At 37.4% G+C, this 23,023-nt stretch overlaps 1 protein-coding gene across 4 annotated transcripts in view; it reads right to left on the bottom strand.

The window, feature by feature from the left end:
• The window catches only part of THSD4 (thrombospondin type 1 domain containing 4), a 239,853-nt gene that overhangs the window by 6,101 nt on the left and 210,729 nt on the right, over positions 1-23,023 (bottom strand). For all 4 annotated transcript variants that reach the window (XM_032446790.1, XM_015872714.2, XM_015872715.2 and 1 more), the window contains 8 exons: positions 20,280-20,376; positions 19,156-19,398; positions 18,255-18,384; positions 16,461-16,665; positions 15,204-15,377; positions 5,809-5,982; positions 3,088-3,267; positions 752-896 (listed from right to left, as the gene is read on the bottom strand). In XM_032446790.1, the coding sequence (XP_032302681.1) occupies positions 752-896; positions 3,088-3,267; positions 5,809-5,982; positions 15,204-15,377; positions 16,461-16,665; positions 18,255-18,384; positions 19,156-19,398; positions 20,280-20,376 (1,348 nt within the window). The remainder of the gene's footprint in view (positions 1-751; positions 897-3,087; positions 3,268-5,808; positions 5,983-15,203; positions 15,378-16,460; positions 16,666-18,254; positions 18,385-19,155; positions 19,399-20,279; positions 20,377-23,023) is intronic.

The raw sequence follows: 23,023 nt of genomic DNA, 5'->3' as shown, positions 1-23,023 counted from the left end.
AACAGCAATGCAACAGTATTGTACAACTGCACAATGCTGGCATACCGGTTTTTAAAGTAATTAATGTATGTTAAAGAATAATTCTCAGTATTAAAATAATTGTTGTAGAATATGAGTTCAAACTAGTTCTGAATACTTGTGTTTTCCTTTTCCTAGCATTCTCAACAATGCAAAAGTCAAATCTGTAGGAGAAGAATGACTAATTTTAATGCCTGAAAAACTTGATGTATTTACTCTGTAGAAAATAAAATGACATAATTGTCCTGAATGTCTTCAAAATCTTGAGGAAAAAGTGTTCAAGCCACACTGGAAGTTTATGGAGAAGAAAAACAATTTTTTTCTATTTCTGTTCTTACATTAAACATCACACTTAATGTTGCTGTTTCTTATAGAACTATTACCAAACACGCTGTATGATGCCTGATCTTTTGTTCTTGGTGGGTTTTTTTCAAGAATCTGCAAAGTGAAACAATTGAGAATGCAAAGAAGTTGTATAAAAACACCAATCTGTGCCATTTCCACAGCAGCACATTTCTCACATTCTTGGCAACTCTAAAAGAAAGCCAAATTTTTAAGTACTTCAAAGAAAAAAGATTTTTTAATCAGGAATGAAAACAAAAACCTTCAACCACAGAGAAGAGCCAAAGTTTGTGTAAAAACAAAATTCTGTACTTGAGAAAGAAAAACTCTACAACCTCTTTCTCCACTAGATGGAGTTCCACGGTTGAAACACAAAGTTCCTCTACTTTACCTATTTCAGGGATACAGTCCTGTGTGTTACACGGTTCTTTTTCTTCAGGTTTAAGTTGTGGATCACAGTGAGTACTGGTTGTCATGTCATCTGACAGACATCGCACCTCTCGAACTCTAAATCCTCCTTCACAGGACTTGGAACACTGCAACAAAAAACAGTGTTCATGAAGGCTATAGGAGATTTTGCTAAGATAGAGACAAAAATGGGAACCTGAAGGGCACATCCATGTATATTGTAGTAGCCTTTTATCAACTTCTCCATTTCTGTAAATTTTGGTTTCTAACTGTAAAGTCCTTAACACAGAGCTGCAATTTCCAAAGTTCAAATACATTCTTGTCTATAGGGAGAGCAACTGAACAAATAATCATGTGAGACTCTGCAACTGAAAGCACGCAAGAATGTCTCCCTTTCTGAATTTATTTGTTAGCTTCCTGTTTCTCTAATTAGATTTATTCTCCTTTGCTTATTTATATGTATCTTCCAAACCTACTCTTTCCACAAGGTTTGTACTCCTTATTTCAACAACTTCCTGTGCTGAACTACTTGACTGCACTGGCCTTCACTGCCCTTTTGCCTCCATTTCTATACAGTCAGGAATCATTTTAATTGCTGTTTCTCTAGTGCTTGCTTATTTTCCAATTCTTCCAGCACAATGATTTACCAAGCACTAAAGGTTCCTTTTAATTTCTAAAGAAAATATTTCTGCGTTCCTTCAAAATCTGTTTCAAAGCCAAAGACTTTTGTAATTGCCAGTCCTGCTATTTCCAAAGTCAATTATTATACAAATTATCATTGAAGCAAATCCCCTGTTCACTTTAAGAATTCTGTCTGAGCAAGGCCTTTCAGTTTTGGCTCACTGTCCAGAAAGACCTAAATGCTCACAGGCTTAATTAAGCCTGGGTCATTTATAATTATAGAAACTTTAATTGCCCCAAAGTAGTCAGAATCTTTTCTGAGTGTTTTTGCATGTTTCTTGTTTATTTGTTTGTTTGTTTTTTCCCCCTAACATAGCAAAAACAACCTATCACTAACATAAAATCGGGTACTGTAGCAAACTGAAGTATTCACAATAATAGAGTCTTAGAAGGTTCTCTGATCTTGATGCACAGCTCTTCTGAAATTTGGAAAGAACCAGCCCTTCTGCAACAGTAAAAGAATACATTCAGTTTTTTATGTAATCAGTCATTATACACCTGTATAGAATATTTTAATTATTCCATATCGAACAACCACAGCAAAATAACCCCAACTTCTATTGTGATTTGTGGAGATCTTAAAGTACTTGAAATGGAACCGAGATAGAATTTAGAGGCTATGTACAATATGATATATATAAAACCCAGCATTCTGCATCAGCCAGCCACTAAATGCCCATGACTGAAGAAGTCATGCCATTGATTCTGGATCAAGTAAAATGTCTGCTGAAGATACAAACTGGACAGTTTCAAAATCCCGTACAGGGGGCTCTGAAATACCTATTCTGATCACAACTGATCCTCTGATCCTTTTTCTTCCGTTTTAACAGTAAGAAACATCACATACTTTCTACATAATGGTGTCAAAAGGAGAACAGAACAATGCATAGAGAAACCGAATGCATTTGTACATGAAGGAGGTGGTCACAAAGGCTTACACGTTTTATGACTTTAAGATACTTCTTAGGAATAGGGACTTAAACAATGGCCGGGGTTCTCTAAGTTCCTATCAGACTCTCAGTTTTAACAGCTTCTTTCTCATGCCTCTCAGAAAGAATTTATCTGCTGTGTGCTGTGGATGCACACATCTGGTTCTCTTGTGGTTACACACTTGCAGATTCATACTTGAAAATGAGTTTTCTAATTAAAATTATGTAATCTAAACTAACAGTAAAGAATTAATTTACAGTAACATCAAAGGAGACACTTAAACCTACATAACTTTATCATGAGAGCAATTGGCATCTTTATTTTGAAATAAACATCTACACACATCTGCAAAGTAAGGAACAAAGATTAGGACTTCCTTCATTGGATTTATTTTGTTAAAATCATTCTACCTTCTTCTCTGCCTTCCAGAGCTGCCTAGTTGAGCATTTACTGAAAGTGGGAAAAAAACAACAATCTTGTTTCACTTGGATGAGGAATTTTCTCAAGGTTCTTGACAAGGGGAACTCAAACTGAAGCATAAGCTCCACTGAATCATGAGTAAGTATGCTTTCTTTTTAGCGCAATGTCTATGCAAGATTAAGCCTTATTTAATGATTGACAGTTTTAACCCAATGTGGTTCCCTTTCAACATACACAGAAAAAGATGCATCAAACAAAACAAGCCATAGAAAAGCATAGCAGACTTACTGTGCTCCATTCTGTATGAAACCATTTAGATCCGCAGGGTTTGAGGTAGCAGGATTGCTGGCTGGGAGGTCTTTCCAAATATGAGCATTCGTAGGGGTTCAAAACATCAAATTTGCCTTCGGTTTTCCTGACACAAATGACTTCCCTTTGCTGAGTTCCACCACCACATTCAGTAGAGCACTGGGACAGACAACACAAAAGTAGTAGGATTTGTTCTTCTACTGTGTCCCTCAACTCGTTTCTGAAGTAATGTATTTGTCCACATCACCTGTTCCTTAAATAAAAGAATACGAGCGCATACACACATGCATACTTAAAATTACTATTCATCAGGAAAACTTGTAAACCATTGCTCACTCCCTGTTTTTAATTACACATTCAGTCACTATCAACCAAAACTCATCAACTTGTTTTAACAGGTTCTTTCTGTCAATGGTAAAATTAAGTTAACTATATCCTTCCTTCAATTTGTGGTATAGGTATGACTTAAGGAAAAAGGAAAATGGTAAAGTATTTTGTAAGAACCTACCACAAGGGATTTCAAGAACCTACCATAGGGATTTTATCCCTGAGACCCACAACAGTAACCCAGATAACCCTTGGATTGTTATTATTTGTATATAGCATTGCCAAAGTACCCAGCAGTCAGTTAGGAACTAGTCACAAGAAAATGCCACAGGATATAGTAATGACTTAATTAATCAAGTGAAAATGGATTATAAGTTTTAGGTATTATATATTTAACTTTAAATCTTAAAAATGGTTACAGGGGCTAAAACTGTACTGTTTGTTTTTATTCCAAGTGCTACAAAAGACTGAAAACATAGAACTAATTATTGTTCAGAAGAATAAGAGATATGGCTACAAGTGTGCATTTGGAGAGGTGTAGTAGTTTCATTTTGCCTGTAGCTACAAATAGAAATGGACTTGAATTTTTCTAACAAAAAGAGAAGCATCATAACTTATTTTCTTCATAAACAGTGTTACTGCTTCTGGCTGAAGCAGGATTGCATGCACTGAACCTTTCTTTGAGGTTCCAAAGTTAGAGCACTGTACTGGAGCTTCACACATCCCCACATTTTGTGGCTTAAAGAAAATGCCTTGATCTGCCAGCATGTGCTTTTCATGTTTGCTGATGTCTGTGTGCTGCAGTGTTGGAAAGCAAATTTAACTCACGTGGACTCTCACTGCACATTTGAAGGTTAAATACACAAATAATAAAATTACTGGCTCTTTTAAAATTTGTTTTTAGATGATTACAGCTATGTATGCTGTACACTGCATAAAGGGACATGACTTTCAAGGGTTTATTCTAGACTTAAACAAGTGAATGTTGTTTTTTTATATATATATAGAAAGAGAGAGAGAGTGGAATTTGTGATACTGCCCAAAATGCAAGACAAATGAAAATGAATGTACCTAAATGAACCCTATACAAAGTAAGATAACTACACTTTCTCTTAACACTGAACAGGTCTGTCACTGCTCTCTTTTAATGGTTCTTCCAACAGGCAGCGTCTTAAAATTCTTGGTTCTAATGAAGCAAAATGCAGAACATCACCCACCAATGCTCCCTGCTCCGGTCTACTGACTGCTTGCTTTCATTGAGGTATTTAAAGTCAGGATTTGGCTGGTAGAACTGATATTGTCAGACACTGTACAGCAAATACACTGTTCCATTGCTATGCATCAAACACAAACCCATCTCATACAAACAAAGAAGGTGAATCAGACTTAAGAGAACAGCAAAATTTGAAGGAAAGAAACTTCCTTACTCAGACCAGGATGGAGAGAGTTAGAATGACCATATTGTACACTTCTTTCAGTGACAACAGGAATGGGTACAAAGTTCCTATTCACCTGCATGGAGCAGTGTAAGTCATGGCTCAGATTTTACGTTATTAAAACTGCATGTTTTAAGTCTGAAGTTATTATTACTGTTCTACAACACAAACAGTTATCACTTACACTTGGAAGCATTTGCATGTAAATGTCCATCTCAGCTGTACCAGTTTAATTTCCAAGTCCTTACCAACTGGAATCTGAAATGCAGTGAGTTAACAGCATGGCCAAGAGACTTTTCCCTAAGAACTTGAAGAAATGCCTATACAAAGGGACATAAATGCCTGGGCACCAGCTGACAGCTTCTGAAATTCCTTTGAATCTGACAGCAGAAATGTTCAGTAAGAATGAGAAAGAATATTGATGTGTAGATCAAGGAAACTATTTACCTTGAAAAAGGAACGTCACAATACTGGCCACTAACCACATTTTGTTCTTTTCTTCAACACAGCGAAACAGAAGCCAGCTTTTGGTTTTAGTCACTGCTGTTGACTATCTTGCATCTTCTATCTATTGTCTATATCCACCCCATAGATCTACATGATTACAAAGGATCTAACTTAACAGCTTTCTGACATCTCATTTCATAAATATGTTGAGTAAGTAGAATAGAAATAAAAATTAAGGTAAGGAGGAAAAGAAGACAGTCTTATTTTCCTCAAAGTAAAAAAGCAAAAAAAAAAAAAAAAAGGAGGTGAAGAAAAGCAGAGAACATTACTTCAGTAAAACACAGAAAAAAGATAAAAGATATCCAAGCATTCCACAGAGATGTAGAAATATCTTAGGGTACACATCATCCTTGTGTGGGGGGAACCAAAGAAAAAAGAAAGATGAAGATGCCCATGGAAAACACGCAGATGTGTTAAATGTAACGGTTACCTGTGACCAGCTCCCAGCAAACCATTCCACTCTACCAGCACAGGGACCATTATTACAGGGAGTTGTTTCGGAGGGTCTGTTATTGCCACAGCCTTCCAGAGGCAAACTGCTGACATGATTGGTCATACAGACCACTGAACGTGTGCGGATCCCATCACCGCATTCTGCAGAACACTGAGGAGGAGAAGACACAACTAGTCAGTAGTCCATCCTCCAGAGCACACATGAAATGAGAAGGAACAACACCCATGGAACATAAATTAACGGAACATCAATTACTTTTACTTGCAATTCAGTCGCAGCAAAACACGTTACAGTTTTATACCTTTCAGTACAGGACAACTAGTATCTGTCCTTTATGATCACAAATGAAAGAACTTGAAGTAAAAAAAAAATATATTTATTGTAGTTTTTTAAAAACATCCTTCAATTCAATGTTTATTTAAATTCAATGTTGCTTGCTGTTAATATGGCATTCCTATAACCAATATTCACCATTCCCAAATTTTCACTGCTGAATTTTGTAAGCATTTATTCAGTAACAATGATATGCAGATTCGTATGTCACACATTTCAGGATAGTATGTAAACAATTCATAAATCACGCACAATAAATTCCATTTATCAGGACTCTCTATGTCTTTATAACCTGGTTGTTCACCGACATCAGTGGGATAATCCACTGTTCACGGCAGCATCGAACTTCTAGCACCTCAAGAATAGAGTAATGCCCAGGAAAATGCATCTGGTATTTTATCTCTCGACCATGAAAATACAGACAAAATACACGCAGCCTACTGAAAGGTGAGTACATAATTGAATTTAAATAATTACAAGCAATTATATATGCAAAGAAAACCACAAGGAAGTATGGGAGAAAACATGCATTTGATTGATGTATCAGTTATTATTCTTAACATACAAAATTAGTAGTTAGGAGAAGCTATGCATTACTTTCACAATGAACAGAACGTTCTTTGTGAACCAATATTACTCTAGACTTTTTATTTTTTATTTTTTTTAAGAAAAGTAAGAATAATTCTAAGGGCTGGCAGTGAGACACAGAGCTGAGCTGGCTCCCACTGGCTTCACATCCAATAGTTCGAGTACAGAACAGCAGATGCTGCTACCAACCAACCAATGCAGTTATTCCCCACCTCAGAGTCACCAGGGACTCACTGTACAACTGGCTGCAAACCAATCTTTAATCACTCACACCAGTTAATATGGGTTCTCTGAAACACGTAGTCATGTTATATTTATTCAACAGATATAGTAAAGAAAAATATTTCCTCCTGTCACCAAGTCAGTTTCTTTGACAAGATGTTCAAACACAAGGACAAAGTCTTGCTGAAATGGAACCCCTAGGAAGCTTAAAAAAGTAATTAAACTCTTTACAAGTACTTTTTAAATAATAAATGATTGTGTAACAACCAGGAGTTCAGAATTTGAAGGTATGTTTGTGTACTCCAGCAGAGTAGGAAAAAACTGCTCACAGTTTGGAATGACTTCTTCAAATAACTGAGCATCTCTTAAATGATTCCTATAAGTAACACAATGAACCTCATATTTCTTGTTGGTGGTGCACAACAAAAAAATTTCCATTTTCAAACAGAGTAAAATAGACTCAGCTCCTCAGCAAACCAAATTTGATGACTGAGGAGGTCTTTCCAAGGTAAATTGACAGCGTTTTGGAAATACTGGGATGATGTACATTGTGCTAGCACTGAACATATTCTCCTTTGTGTAAACTAAACCTAAACTAAACCTATTTCAAAATGTTCCACTCCTAGGTAAACTGATTAACTGAGCCTCATAAATGGCTGCCTTTCAAACCCACTGTACTGAAATAAGCTTTCTGCCTGTTCATATTTTATCCCAGGGAAGTTTGTTCAAATACATTATGCACAGAGAAGTATGCATCTGCTCTGCAAATACTTTTCTTATTTCTAGAGTAATTTCCATTTGATCTAATTCACTTTTCTGCTTTGCAAACAAAACTGAGCTGAGAATAAGTTTAGTCAATAAATTAATCTAGAAAATCTTCACAGTATTATGTTTTAAATGATTATGTATTAACTGGGCTTACATATCAAAGGAAATACCAAATGGAAAGGCGTTGGATGGCCCCACCCTCAGCCGTAAGATTTGACTACAGATTAGCTACCCTCAGAGGATTTATACAGCAAACTTAAACCTGAATGTTTCAGAGTTAAGGTTTCCAATCCTCCCCCATCCCAACCTTTTTTTCCCTTCCTTCCAATAAAAATCTTCCCTGTGAAAGCCATAATTTCCAAAGTTCAAGGAACTTAGTAGGGAGTGTTTGGATATTAAATCCTCTCCCTTTGGTTTTTACAACTGACACACCCACTACTTTCAATTTTGTGCCACTGATTTGTCACATTAATACACGGTGACTGCCATAGCCTCACAGTGCAAGGCATGTTATGTTACAAAACCTGAGAAGAGCTTTCACGATCTGCAATTTCTCTTTTCTGATCCTATTATTAAAGATATTTTGTTTCACTTTCTTGTTTTAATTGGCAGAAATTCCTTCAGAAATGTTAGACTGTGGAACACCCTCCCTTATTTAAGGAGTCTGTCATTTCCTGTCTTCCTGGTTGTCCTTCCTTCATCAGTGCAGTTTTAGAAGCTTTCCATCCTCATTAAAAGAAAAAAGAATTAAAAAGATATCAATGTTCTGACAGCTGCCAGAAAACAATTTTGACATCAGACCAAGAACACGAAGACAGTTGATGCTAACTTGAAAAACTGTAAGTGGAAGCCTGAAATTTTGTCCCACCCACAGGGAATGATGGAGCAAGTAAAAGCCTTGAAATTATGCCAGTTCCCTTTCACTAATGCACCAGTTCTACTCATTGCCCTCCACTGGGACAAGTACAGCTCATGGGAAAGAAGCAGGAACAAACCTACCATCCAACTCTAGAGTTTTTCTAAGCAGTTATAGCCAATTTTGTTCCTGTAAATGTTCTCCAGTTTGGGTAGGATTTGCCTACTACAGTTAAACCTTCACCTTCATATGCAGTATGTAAGATGCATTATTCTATCAATGTTACACTACTGCAAAAAATGAAACTGAAAACCCATTTATGAAACATCTTAGCATTATTTGCCTTCTGAAAAGGCTGGTGTCATTACCCTCTCAGATAACAGATTTTAGAGAGATTTCGTAAGCCCTGTTTTATCGGTACAAAACTAAGCCATGATTTCAGAATCTCACTTCCAGCCACAGTTCCAAGACATGGGATATAAAGAACATTAGCACTGTTGAGAATGGCCTTGATTTTTATTTTTTTTTTTAAAAAGGGGGGAGGGCTGTGTCTGAAGTATCCTTATGTACTGCCAAACTTCAAGATATTGTTACTTAAATGATTTCCCTTCAGAGTGCATCAATGTATATAGTAGATGGTGGATCAGAGGTCAGGCTCCTCCTGTGTTTAGTCCAGCAGACCATCCTTCCTAGGTAACAAAAGTTTTAGCAAATGCTTAAGATACTTCAGCAGCATCATGATTGCTTCTACATATGCACTACTATTTTGCTTGTAAGTGGCTGCTAACACTGTTGCTACTTCTGTATTACTAATGAAATCTGAAGTATTCCAGCTCAGGATAAATAGCACTGGCCTTTAAAGTGGTAAGGATGTCTCAGAGCACCAGTAGGGCTGACTGGCCCTGACAAGCCTTACCTGTGGTCTCCACTTAGACCTTCTGCTCACGAGCCCAGGGACTTTGCCATGGGCCTCACTGAACCTTCACCCTTGGAACTGCTTCCCAGCTTGATCTTAACCCCGTCGCATCACCATGGGCCTGCCTAGCAATCTCTGGTCTATATCTGACTCTGGTTACTGGACATATCCTGCATTAATTTCTCAGCTTGATCTTGGACCTGCCTCACCACCATGACCTTCTCTCTTTAGGACTCCTCGGTGCCCCTGGCTGCTCTGGTCACCAAACTGGGTTGCTGCAGGCCTTGGCTGGCAAGGATCCTGCCATGATGGCTTTCACATCATGTTTCACTTCAGGTTAAAGAACTGGACAAAGCAGAAAGGCTTTTTATCTATTTATCTAAAAACCTACAGAGTGCATCTACGTACAAAGTTAATGAGTTATAGAAAGCAATCAAAAGTTCAGAAAAGTTCTTGAAGTTCAGAAACAGGTTACATATGTCAATGCAGAGTTGGGCTTGAATAATTAACCCTGCTGAGAAGGCTTTTGGAGTTGATTTCTATTTCTGCAGTGGAGCACCAGTAAAGTTAGTATTGAGTATATGAGCACACTTAACTTGCAGTAGGATGTAAGAAAGAGAAGACGTGGGCTACAGGTAAACAGTGAAAAAGGCTGTCAGTTTTGGGCTCTGGATGACAACATCAATTTGCCTGAATGAGGCAAACCTGGCAGTTAGGAGAAAACAATGGTCACTGAAGGCTGTCCCACCCATGTGTTAGATCCCCCCAAACAAGATGAAGGCCTATATGAGGTTCTTGGTAGGAGAAGAGATAGAGAAATAATAGAACAATAGATTTTAAAGTATTTGACCTTGGAAACAGCAATGCCTCCATACATGATACTGATTTAGTTTGATTTCTGGGAGACATGAAACAGCAGATTATACAAATACTAGAAGTTAAATATATTTAGTATTTTTGTGAACACCAGGTACCTCTGTAATTAACATAATTGTTCTGTGATGAAACACTAATCTGCCTTACTGTAATTCTAATCTTTGCATAATTTCCAGTATTAAGTTACCCATCGTTCTTTTAAAACCAAAGATATGACAGCACTGCACATTCACCAGAGCTCTCTTATCTTCCTTTAAGCAAAGCCGTTTGCTTTTGGCAGTTAGAAGTGGTTTAGAAAGCCTAAAGCAAATGAATTTTGTCAAAGAGAGATCAGCTGAGGAGAAGAAAAAACATTCTCTGTAGGTTTTGGCCACTCTTCTGTCCATGTCTCCTTCAAAACTCTCCTGGCTATGCATTTCATTTTGCAAATCATGAAGTTAGTCACAAATTTATGCATAGAGAACTTCTGCTTTCATATGATTTCCACATGAAATCCACAGAAAATGATATTTAGTTTTGTTTTCAGTTTAAATTGAAAGCAGCGATAATAAAACATAGCAAAACACTTGCACAAGCTTCATGGTGGTCTCTTTGCCTTTATCTTTTCAGGATCTAGGAGGTTTTACTCGAGCTATGCAGATTTTAATAGAAAACTGGGAAAGAAGAGTGTGAGCTGCAATATGCTTTGGTGGTCCCACCTTTGACCTGTCAACATACCCACCTCACCTGTTAGGTAATGTGGGTGTATGAGGAATAAAGCACCAATTTTTACAAAGCACACTGTAATTCTCTAATGAAAGATAATACAGAAGTGTTCTGGAATATACTGGGAACAGTGCAGTTACTCCTTTAAAAATAATCTGCAATGCAGATTGTTTGATCCTTCTGGATTTTAACACCTAAGAACTGTCCATGCTTTGGCTTTTTTTTTCTAAGAATGCTGTAAATCTAAAATGACAAATAAATGAACAGAACAGACAGCAACAAGAAATGAATAAAAAGGCAAGAAGAGGATGCTGCAGATAGTTGGCAGAAAACACTGATGAATCTCCCACTGCTGTAAATCAGAAGAATGCAGTTTTCTGCTTCTGAGCCACGGGAGAACTAATCTTTGCAGAAATTAGAGCTGTCAAACAATCAGTCATGTGAAATGTTTGCAACAATCTCATCTACTCCAGTCAATCTAGTTTTGTTGCTGTATTTTGTTCAGTAAGGTTCATTGGCATTACTTTGCTGATTAAAGCATGCAGATTGGTGGATTTCTGCAGTTTTAATTCCATGCTAAGAGAATTATGAGACAGTGCATTTAAGTACATCATGAAGGTTTGTCTGGATTGCCTAAAGGTAAATAGAGTTAAAGATAATGTAGAAGACAAAGCCATGTAGCTAAATCCAATCCTCCTCGTTTATACTGAAGATACAGAAATGAATGCATATATAAATGTACTACACATGAACACATACAAAGTCAGATATTTTGCTAGAGATTTTTAACCTGTACTCTTTCTTTACCACTGAAATAAGTAAAGAAAATCTGTTTCAAATACAGCCTGGGAAATACGATGACACAGTATTTATAAAGGACAAATAACAGAACTTGTAATTTGTAGAAAATATGTTGGTTGTTCTGAAAGTAAAAGATCCCATCTATTTCCATGGAAACTACAACTGATACAAAAAGCACAACACAATTTGATGGAGAAAACGGTCAGCTACAAAACACTTTTTCAACATGGTCACCAGCTTTAGCTATGCATTTTTGCCAGCAATTAACAACAGCCTGCATGCCACGTTCACAAAAGCTTTTACCTGTGGAGGTGCTCCATTGTCACTGTTGCCACATCATCTACTGCCTCACTGTGCTCACATCCACTGCTTGGTCTCCATTAACATTCAGCAAATGTTAGTGAATGTCAATGGGTGTATTTTTTTCTGCATAGAGAAATTAAATTCCACCCCTCTGCATCATTCACACTTCCATATCAGACACCATTTTGTCAGGCTGCCCCCTGCTGTCACATGTCACATGGCAAACTGTCACAGAATATGGTAGGAAGGTTCACCCCATGTTGCCGTACCACCAACGTCCACATCGGGCATCATGAACCAACGTAATAAAATAGGAGATGTTACTTTTGGAGCAGCCCTCATGCAACAGTTTGTTTTTAAGGGTAAACAGCTTTCGGTTATCAAATTGTGAAATCTGAAACACCAGCAGTAAAGCACAGGGTCATTTTTATGTTCGTATACTGTTTTTCCCGATGCTTCAATAATTAATCAGATTTCTTCGGAAATACCCCAATCATTACATAGTTCTGTACAGCCAACTTTGATCTATATACTGTGCTGAAAGAGAAAGCATGAATTTAGCCCACCTCTGACAGGTCTCTGGAAATCTCTACTTGCTGCATAAGCACCAGTAGACATTAAGTATTTGCAAAACAGGATCAGAAAAGTACGGATCAGGCCTTCTCTTATGACTGTAATCCAGTTTGCGTTCAACCATTTTCAAGTTTGTGTTCTCAAAAGTCAAGACAGGTTCTTTTAGCTCTTATTTCTAGCCATGGCTGTAATGTCAAAACACAATGGGAAAGACTGTTCTGTGGTATTTACATCTGGGCCTTGAAGTAAGCATGTAATAAATCTCACAAAGAAGGTCTGTTCTTGTGAGATTTCCACCACAGTTTTGCAGACTCAACAGGTTTGAACAAGCTTTCTTTAACCATCTGAACTTTTGGCTGCTTATCTGAACCTTCTGTGGGCTGCCCATCACTGATCTATGCTTACTGCTGAAATGTGGCTTGGCTTAAAGTATTTTTTACAGAACTGTTTGGGGAGATTACGCATACAAAGGCTGTACAACTGGGAACACCCATTCCTACTCCACAACAAAATTCGCCTATTCTGTGTCTTTCAACAGACATATTGCTCAACAAAGAGAGAAGTCTGATCCCAGAAAGCAGCCGATGAAAGGCACTGTAAGACAGCTAACAGCAAACAGCCTGGCTTTGCAAAACTTTTGGCTGCTCCTACATCGCACCGGCTTTCACTGGAATCACAGACATGAAATGTTCTTGCACATCCTTATTAGGTATGTATAGAAGATTCTGCACATTCCAGTGCTAATCTTTTTTTTCTTTCTTTTTTTTGCTTTTGAAATGAGCTGTTTCTTCCATTCTTCTTTTTGAATCAAACTCCAAACCAATTGCTGGCAGAAGTGATGGTGAATACTGCCAGCTACAGTAGCAAGCATTTGGAAGTAATTAATTTGTTCACTTATAGAAGCTGAGAAGGTAAAAAAAATCCATTATTTACTCTTTGACCCTAAGACATTTGCTGTAAGAAAAAGCTCTGGTATTTTCTACACTACCTGCTTCAATTCTACATCTCATTTAATACATACAAATAAGCATAATAACATTCTGCAGTTTCAACCTTCAGCTACAGAAAGTTCTTTTAATTCTGCAGCATACAAAATGTCAGTGCAGGATAATAAAGAAAAAAGGATTCTAGAAACTTCATTGGAATGTGTGTGCTTTATGTGGTAGAACTGCATTAGCTGATGATGGTAGCTGCAAATAATTTCCCTCCTCTCCCCCATAAGTCATTTACTCAACAGTAAAATCTATTCCATTTCCATTAATATCTATAATTCAATGGATACCTTCCTGCCATTGCTATGCAAGAATGTACACTGAGTGAGTAACAATTTGGACAGAAAGCTCAAATTATAACTGCAAATAACTTACTACTCTATTAGTGTGGATTTTTTTCTCTATAAAATATATTTGAGTTGTCTGGAAGTTAAAAGTTCTGCAGGTCTCTAATTTTAGCCAAACTTGATCAAACTTTTCATATCAGGTATGGTTATGACTTGTGAAGCTCCTCACCATTCTCTACATCTGAAAGGTGATGCAGATCTTCTGAGTGCTCAGATTTGTGCATTATCCTGGATTTTGGAGATTCTACCAAAACGATATAAATAACAAATCTGTGAAGTTAAGAAACCTTTGTTTCCATGAGTGAAATTAATTCCTGCCAAAACAATCAGTCGAAGAAAAGGGAGATATAATCAGGATTTCATAAAGAGTGAAAACTTGGTGTGAGGGTAGATGAAATCTGGTATGTAGTCATCCATGAGAGAGACCAAAATACCAATTTTGTCTTAGCTCAAGTTCATCAGCCTTTTAATGAAAGCATCTAAGTACCAACACTGAACAACTTCTTGGAACCTAGACATCAAACAAGGTACATCACCACTCTTGGTACTGTTTTCATGCTCAGAGTCAGACTCGCTGGAATTAAAAAATATATATATATTAATGAAATACATAAAGTCTGAATTCAACCTTTCCTGAGTTTATGAAGTTGTCCTCCTCTTTTAAAAGCTACAGGAAAATTGTTTTATGATTTCAACTTAAAGCCAGACATCAGACCTCAAACTTCCTTCACTTATAGAAGCGGTAGGGAAACTCCTAAGATCTGAAGCTTAAGACTAGGGGCTAAGCAAGGCAGAATGATAAATCTCAGCTCACTCAGTATTTGGGGAAGTTCAGACACAGACCGAATACTAAACCCAGATGTTCAGCCATGCACACACAATCTATGCATTCTTGTATCTAACACAATCTCACAGTGCCCTTGAGGCCCTTATTTTTTGTATGTTCTTGCCTGTTCTACAGATCAAAGACAAACATGGAAAACACATCCGCTCCTTCTATGGCTACATACATTTATATTTTTTAAAAATTCTGATGTATCTAAGTAGGTTCAGAAGATTCTGCAGTACATAAAGACAATGAGAAGCCTTACCCTGTCACTCCATTCTGTAAGAAACCAGCTCTTAGCACATGGTCCCATGTCACAGTTCTCAATATCATTTGGCCGCAGCTTCATGTTACATTCCTCATCATCAACAATATCTCCAAGGTTGCTGACACATTTCACATCTCGAGTCCTCTGCCCCACTCCACAGGGTACTGAGCACTGTAACAAACAGGTTGCATCAGGACTCTATACAAAATCTATCACATCATACATAGCTCATTTACTCCTAACAACATACCAGAGAATCATCTTAGATTTAGGAATGGGGAATAAAAAATGCGTTAGTAGTTTAAAAATCATATTTTCAGTCTGAGCATTCTACTGTATACTATGTAGATATATTTGAAAAATATAAAATCAAATCCTATCTCCAATGAGCCACACTGTATCTGATCAAAATGAACTGCTGGTATTTGAATAACATACGATGTATTCTGCAAAACTTTGATCTTGGTCTACACAGATAGAAAGGTAAAGAAAAGATAAACATCTTTTGAATCCCTGCTAAAAGTTAAGGCCTTCCACTCTCTTTTCTTCACCCAGTTGGAATTTTTCATGGTCTACCTACCCACATGTTTCAGAAAACTTGTAGAAGTTTCTTGCTTTGTTTCATGTCTAACTGAAAGAAATTTGTTTATCACTACACCTAAAACACCAGAGTATTTCCCTTGTCTACACAACAGCCATAGAAGTATCGAGGATGGTTGTCATGTTGGCCAGAACCTCTGTAAACAAGAAAGTGAGAAATTAAAGCTCAAAACTGTATTATTCACATTTATCTGAGAACCACAGCATAGTCTCAAACTAATTACAGTTACAACAACTACTGACTGTCTCTATACTTAACACACACGTAAGGCTAAATCAGTCCTCTAACCATACTCCATATGCTAAGAAAATCCATCAGTTCTTCACCACAGGCAAACCTACCAGCCTTCTTCCAACTTAACTTCATACAGTATTTTTAAAAAGTAATCATTGTTCAGAAAGTTTAAGTGCTTCTGCACACAGATATCTGTGTGTTTTATTCCACACAATCATTCTTTTTCACCTCTTGAAAGCATTGACTGTCACAGTCATGTAGGTTATTTCTGAACTACTATTTCCTTATTTCCAGGGCTACTCACATTCTGCTTCCTTGCTTTAAAGAAAACCAAATTTAATTTATATTTGCTGATAAGTGTGAGAAAATACTTATTCCTTTCTGAGGTTTTATGCTCCGAATGAATTAATCTTACTTACTGAAGTCCACTCCGTCCTAATCTGCCATTCACTGCAGATCTTCAGCTGGCAGGTGCTGGTGGTCTCTGGTTTCTCCAGGTGATGACAGCGGTACTGCTGAACTGTCAAGGTACGGTTGGCATATATTTGCCTACACAAGATCTGTCGATGCTGCATACCAAGGCCACATGTTTTACTGCACTCCGACCATTCCCCGATGTCCCAACTAAAGAAAAGGAAAAAAAAAACCCAAAAAACAACAAACCTAAGAGGTCAGCTTTTTCAATTAAGACTCTTAAGATTCATCTACTGCTAATACCAATAGTACTCTAAGGACATGATTCTAATTGAAACAACACTTAAAACTTTGCATGCAAAGCAATCACTTGTGAAGATAACATTCTATACCTGCAAACAATCTGGCTGCAATGGGTGGTACTAATAAGCACGTGTTTAGATCGTATGATTCATGGTTTCAAAGCATATTACAAACATTAATCTACTAATAGCTGTGTTGTTTTGTTGTATGTTTTTTCATTTTAAAGAATTATCTATAATAAATATTTCTACTGTAATGATACCTTCTACAAATTTAAATCATATTGCATGTTTTTTTCCTGAACTCACAAAGATAACCTATCCCATAAAGGCATTCATTCATCAGTAAAACTGAAATGGGAAATGATCAATGAATACAGAATCACAGGATGGCGCCAGTTGGAAGGGACCTCAATGATCATGAATCTCCAACCGCCCCTCGCTGCAGGCAGGGCCACCAACCTCCACATTTAATACCAGACCAGGCTGTCCAGGGCCACATCCAACCTGGCCTTGAACACCTCCAGGGAGAGAAGAAAAACATCCCTAGATACACTTTCCTAATTACAACACACATTTCACTTCATTTCTTTCATCTTTTTGTATAAACATTACATTTTTCCTGTTCAATTTTAGTTTCAGGCATAACACACAAGGAAGGGAAATATCTGAATAGTTTAAACATTTTATTTTAGAACTCCTGTGGAGAATGAGTGAAATCCTTGTGCTCTTCCTAGTATTTATATTTTGATATAAAAAATTACAAATAAATATTATTTTAAAATAAATATTTACATATCTCTGTTTATAGTCTTGATATTGATCTCTAAAAAAAAATGAGAAAAAATAAAAAGGAATTGATATGTGTTGTCGGAAAGAAAAAGTTGAGAAAAATGAATTATGATAGAAAAAATCTCCAAGTTGCACCAGAAGAGTCAGATCTGAGCCTGTGACACGGGGAGCTCTAGAAGCAAGGGTACCACTTTTAAATCCAGACTTTGAGATCAGCTGAAGAACTTATGAATTCCAGAAGAGGTCATGTTTATGACTGTTGTGAGTTCTGTCAGGTAAATCTACTCTTTAAATATAACACCACACAATGAACAGGCAAGGTACTACAGCCCACCGATCCTCCATGAGATGATGTAACATACAGAGCCTCTTCTTTAGACAGGTATTTGCAGAAGGCTGGCACTTGGTATAAAAAAGGTTCCCATAAAGAGATCACAGGTATAGTGTGTGTGACTGAATAACCACACAAAACTGAGAAATTACTGGGCTCACTTGGTGACAACTTCCCTTTTGATTTCTCTGAATGCTACTCCTACAAACAAAATGGATGAAGACAAATCACTGAAGGAAAAAATATGCTCTGCACTTCATAAAGTTAGGTGCATGGTGCCTAGAAGTTCAAACTAGTTTCCTACTCCAGATATTCTCATGTAAAACTGCAATGACACTGGATTATTTCACTTGACTTAAACTACAGTATCTTACAAAGCTGGACATGGGAAGATGTTGCAGGCCTCCTCTTCTGGAATAGGTTTGGTGCTGCTATCACAGTAATTCTCAGGAACTTCCTCATGTGTGACTCTGTTGACACAGTGGAAAACTGGGTATTGGGACCCTGAAATGAAAATTAGATGGTACATGGCAAAAAATTCTGCAATATAAGCTGTTTATAGCAATAGAATCTAAAACAGATGCAGAAAGGAAAAGCATAACATGCACAGCCTAACGAGAAAATCCACACTAAGTTTTTATCCAAAACTCAAATGTACATGAAAGCTGTACTGCCTACATTGTAATATAAAGCAAAGTGTTCAGTACACAGAAAGTACAGCACTGCTTTGTAGGGAAAGCTAAGAAAACATCTCAATTTTGTTTCAGCAATGTTCAAGGAAGATATATCTGATGGAAGCCCTGCAGAACTGTCCTGTAAAGATCAGAAAACTGTTGACAAAGAGACAAAAAGCATGAAGGGTCTATCAGACAAAAGCTACACTGAGAAGCCAAACTGAAGTATAAGGAATGATGAAGAGCACTGAGGAAAGCTGCTGTGTACCAAAGGGTGTAAAAGAGCAGCCTGATAAAAAAATCCTGAAATATGTACCTCCAGGAGCAAATGCTGCATTCCCTTTTAATTTATGCAATTTGTACTTTGGTTCTTTGTAATTTTTCTATTTCTGCTGATTTAAATGAAGTGCACTTCATAATACAGGTGCAGTTTTCTGTTTATAATTTAACAGAAAACACCAGACCTATCAATGCTTTGTGCAGCTATGTTGCTGAATTGCTGACTATTCACACTGCTGCTTCCCTCTGCACTTCTCCTCTCCAACACCGGAATTCTGCTGTATCTATTCTATTCTCTGTGAATGCTGTATGAAGCACTTACCTTTCCCACATGTAGTGGTACACTCAGTTTTTCCAATCTGTTTCCAGTTGTATTCTCGGTTTTGTCTCGATAGCTGCACAGCAGGCACCTGGTTTTCTGGCTGATGAGAAGGAAACCTTCCTGGCTGAATAACTGGAAAAGTTCCAACCGACTGTCCAGTGAGAGTGTCTGTCTCCCTATGCAAATCCTCCTCGTCGTGATTTGTACTTTCAGGCATTTCTAACTGACCATTCAAGGGCTCCCCTGATGATGGAAAACATGTTGAATAAAAAGGAACATAATGAACCTCACGTGCAACTATCAATCTGTTTTCATCCACTAATAATCAGTACATTGGAGTATCATTAAACATGAAAGCAGCTTTTATTTCCTATGCAGAGACTCCCTAATATTGGTCTATGAAGACTGCAGTGTTTTAAACTAAAACAACCAAGTCTTAGCCAGCAAACACATTAAGAACTGAAGACTCTCTGATCACACTGTAAAAATAATGCAACCTGACAACATTTTCCAAAGCATTTTTTCTAACATACTCTGCATTCTGTGCCTCCTCAGATCACAGTACAGCTGTCCTTCATTACCAACAGACTGCATAAAAACTTAGAAATTTGTCGGGCATGAACAGTAAAAGTTGAAAATTTACAAATCAGTTTTGTCCTGCTTCAGAACTTCCTATTGCTAAACACAATAACCTCTCCACAGCACAGAATCAGGAGTATAATCTGTCCAAATTCTAGCTTAGGGAGGTACCAGTTCTCTGGTTGGGAGAGGAAAGCAAAAATGAGGAGGATTGTTTTAAATTAGCTCAAACTCTGAAAAGAAAAATCAGGTACGATCTTGTTTCTGAGATAAGGCTACAACAATCCAGCTCGAGGAAAGCCATAGTTAACATTTTAAGAACAAAACTATTGCTGAAAATAGAAATCCATGATGAGATTCCCAGCTACTAAGGTCAGCAGAAATTCACTTAAGTTAACAAATCTATGCAGACTTCAATTTCAGTGAGCAGGGTGAAATCCTGGGCCTTTCCCAAATTGTTTACACAGAACTTAATGGTACAGATTTCTCCAATAGTTTATTGGGTAAAAGAATGTTCTAGGTAATAGGAAATAGTAGCATTTTACCTGGCCTCCTGTGAGCAAGCAACTGAGGACTGATGACATTGTCTCCTGGAATGATATATTCATAATGTATACCTGGGTTAGGCTGCTGATGTATCATCTAAAAAGAAAAACAGCCGTAAATTCACTCCTTCCAGTCATTATATTACTAATGCTGAAAAATGGACTTCAACTGATCAACTGTGTAACATTATTTACCATTGGTCATTACAGAAATAATGCCTAATGATCATGTCTAAAAGTGGAAAAATAAGAAAACACAGGTGATCGTGTTTGTAAACTGAGAAAGCTTGTGATGGCAGATAAACTGTTTCTCTAAACCTTCTTTAAAAAGCACAGGTCTGACAGGCTGTAGCTGAGGGTAGATGCAGTGGGCAGGGCCCACCCTGGCCTGGGCAGTCCTGCAGTCATCAAAACACGGACAGGATGAGCTTGGCAGATGCCTCAGGAAACACGAGCAAGGAAGAAACAAAGCAGAGAAAAACAAGTGCCACAGACTTTGACCTACAGACCAAGCTGCCTTTTTTAAGGCTTATCAGATACACCCAAACAGAACACATGCAAATGAAACAGTTCATTTTTATCATCATGCAGGTACCCCTACACCACTCAGTGGTGTCTGAACAACCAGCTAGCTAAGTTACTAACAGTATATTACTCTCATCATATGCATTACTCAACAAAGCTTAAGTGAACAGATTATAAAGGCCCACATACTTGTCAGGGCAACTGGAGAGTGCCTGTGCACCCTTCCTGCATTCTTCCATGGTCATCTGCAACTGAATGAAGATATAACGTACTTGCAGACACAGTCCTTCCTCACTGCTTTACAGAAGGCCACAACAACTCTTTCAAGTGTTCCTTATGAACACAGGTAAGAATTTAAGCTTTGAATGAAAACAAACACAAGTGTTTTCAGAAAGCTGCTGCACAACCCCATGCAAGTTGACATGACCACACCTCAAAGGCAGCTTTTGTGCGCTTACATAAGCAAACAGACATAATAAAGCCTAAGAAGACACAATTTTATCAAAGTTTTAAAAACAGGCAGCAGAATAAATATCTAAATAAAAAAATATATAATATTATACATATAATATGACGCATATATAATACATACATATATAAATAAAAATAATTAAATCAATAAAACTCCAGAGCTTGCAGTAGTTCTCTTGTCCCAACAAACCATGAGCCAAAAGGGAAAGAATCATGCTATGCCACTGGCTTTATGACCTGCAATGGATTTATGCCTCAGGCTTTCAATAATCTGTCACACCAATTAACACCAACTAAAGATGCAGACGTTTCTTTTTCCTTATGCTAGAATCACTTTTTCCTCGCCAAGCATAACAGCTAAACCATTCTGTAAACTACATCCCTTGGAGACCATCTACTTTAAACCTTTAAACCATTTGATGATACATTATCTGTAGCATTTTCTGTAAGGGCTGGTCCTTCCAACATTGCTTTGTTATTTAAAAATACACCCTTTTTGTCTTCAGTGCTGAAAGAACTGAGCATTGAGGAGTTGACTGCCAAGTACCCCTCACCTTCCTGCACCAGGACCCCCTTCTAAAGATGGTTCCAGGACCAGCTTCCCAATTGTTTCCATGGTTTTTCTGCCACGTTTCTCCAACAGCTTACAGGCACATTACAGAGAGCTTAACTAATGAAGTCCCTATGAAAATATTGTAATAGTTTTCCCATAGAGAGGATGGAATTATACAACACTGTTGCTTTTGAGACAGTTGACTGAAGTCTTTGTAGCAATGCACACCTCACACTTGTAAAGCATTTCTTAAAATCTCGCCAATGAAACCTGCTGTAACTTAATTTTATTGAGAAAGGAGGAAAGACTGCATGATCTCAGCAAAGAGACAAAAATTCATTTGGAGTTCCCATCTGGAAATCTTATCATTTTTCTACACAGACTAAAGATGTAGACTACAGATGAAAACAATTGCATGCAGGACAAAGACTGAAGGAAGACACTATCTGTGTGACTACGTATTTCAAACTTGTAGAAGAGGCTGCGTCACTCTGACCCTTAGCTTTCTTTCAGCTAACACTCTTCCAACAGTGTGCAAAGATAAATATGGAAAGACAAGAAGACCGTATGCTGTCAGCTTATAATGAATTCTAATATTCCTCATATCTACAAGAAACATCTCAGATAACAGTCCCATTAAATTAGATTTGACAATCCACAGTAGCAGCCACTACTGAAAAAGTAATAAAGCTGTGTCCATCGTGCCAGCTTTACTATACTTACTGTAAAAGGAAAAAAGAAAATACACTAAGTATAAATTTAAACATTAAGATGTGATATACTTAAACTGAAGTCTTTTTACGATACTTATTTAAAAATACCTGCTTAATCCATTTCCTGATCCATTTCTTCCTGGCTCATTATCTAGTAGGCATCAATCAGATAGCAATAAGAACTCAAACCTCAGCTGAGAGCTTTATGTTAATACACAGCAGTGCTTTTTATATAAGCATGGAGTCTGCAGTGCAGAATACAAAAACTCTGCCATTTAATCCTCCAAGCTTTAGCCAAAAAGAAGTGACATTTGTGTAACTATTATTTGCTTCAGCCATACACCATACTGCAGGCAGGGAATAGCTTTGCCAATGTCTAACTTCTTCCAGCTGAGCGACCAGAGTTGTTACACAGGTTGCTCTGAAAGTAATGCCTCCTATTTATTTCCAAGGAAACTACAAAGGATACAAGCAACTCAATA

Source organism: Coturnix japonica, chromosome 10 (assembly GCF_001577835.2).
Source record: "Coturnix japonica isolate 7356 chromosome 10, Coturnix japonica 2.1, whole genome shotgun sequence".
Lineage (NCBI taxonomy): Eukaryota > Metazoa > Chordata > Aves > Galliformes > Phasianidae > Coturnix > Coturnix japonica.
The sequence above is the reverse complement of the archived record's forward strand: the minus strand, read 5'-3'. Positions and strand labels throughout refer to the sequence as shown.